General features: G+C 66.2%; 1 protein-coding gene across 1 annotated transcript in view; it reads right to left on the bottom strand.

Annotated features, from left to right (window-relative positions):
* Positions 1–773, bottom strand: part of SCRN2 (secernin 2) — a gene marked incomplete at its 5' end in the record, with an annotated part of 1,812 nt that extends 1,039 nt beyond the window's left edge. Inside the window, 4 exons of the mRNA XM_010185280.1 lie at positions 2–67; positions 147–346; positions 432–613; positions 702–773. Coding sequence (XP_010183582.1) covers positions 2–67; positions 147–346; positions 432–613; positions 702–773 — 520 coding nt within the window. The remainder of the gene's footprint in view (position 1; positions 68–146; positions 347–431; positions 614–701) is intronic.
* Positions 774–779: the final 6 nt, after the last annotated feature.

Raw genomic sequence — 779 nt, 5'->3', positions numbered from 1 at the left:
AGCCCCGCGTGCTCGGCTGTGATCTTGCTCCCGATGCTCAGCTGGTTGGAGATGTTGCGGCTGCCCTCTGCGAAGGCCAGCGTGGGGTCAGGCTGGGTGGAGGGACAGGGCTCTCCGTTCTCCCAGTACAACCAGTACCCACTCACCTTGGATCCGCTGGGCTGCCCAGTACCGGCCGGCAGTCTCCAGCACCCAGGCCTCAGTGCGGTCGGCCAGCAGGAAGGTGTTGTGGTAGATGAAGGGCACCGGCTCTTCCTTGCAGCTCCCGCCCTGGCCATAGCGCTCCAGCAACGCCGTCATCACCTCCATGGCCTCCTGAGCAGAACTGCCCCGCTCCAAACCCAGCCTGCAGCGCCAGCAGCGCCCCAGCAGCCAGCGGAGTGGACAACACGGAGTGACCAGGATGGTGGGGAACACGACGTGGTCCTCACCTCACCAGGTCCATCCCCAGCAGTGCCTCGTCCTCTCCAACGGGTTCACGGGTCCAGACGCCCTCATTGCCCACGCAGACGCCGTGTTCATTGGCACCCATTTCGGCACCCCACAGCCAGGCGGGACGGCTCAGCACCACTGCGTGGGTCCTCTCCACCTGCTCAATCTCCAGGTAGGTGCACTGCAGGGGGGGACACGGAAAGGGGCTGAGACCTGGTGCACTCAGTGCGCTGTCCCCTGCGGCCACCCTGGTCCCATCATGGTCTCACCTGGACTTTGTCCCCCGGGCGGTGGACGGCGGCGGGGACGTAGACGATCTCCTGGACCTCATGGCGTGGCCGGGCGGC

The sequence above is a fragment of the Mesitornis unicolor genome, unplaced genomic scaffold, assembly GCF_000695765.1.
Source record: "Mesitornis unicolor isolate BGI_N332 unplaced genomic scaffold, ASM69576v1 scaffold41715, whole genome shotgun sequence".
Lineage (NCBI taxonomy): Eukaryota > Metazoa > Chordata > Aves > Mesitornithiformes > Mesitornithidae > Mesitornis > Mesitornis unicolor.
Note: the sequence above shows the minus strand (reverse complement) of the source record. Positions and strands in the feature narration are given on the sequence as shown.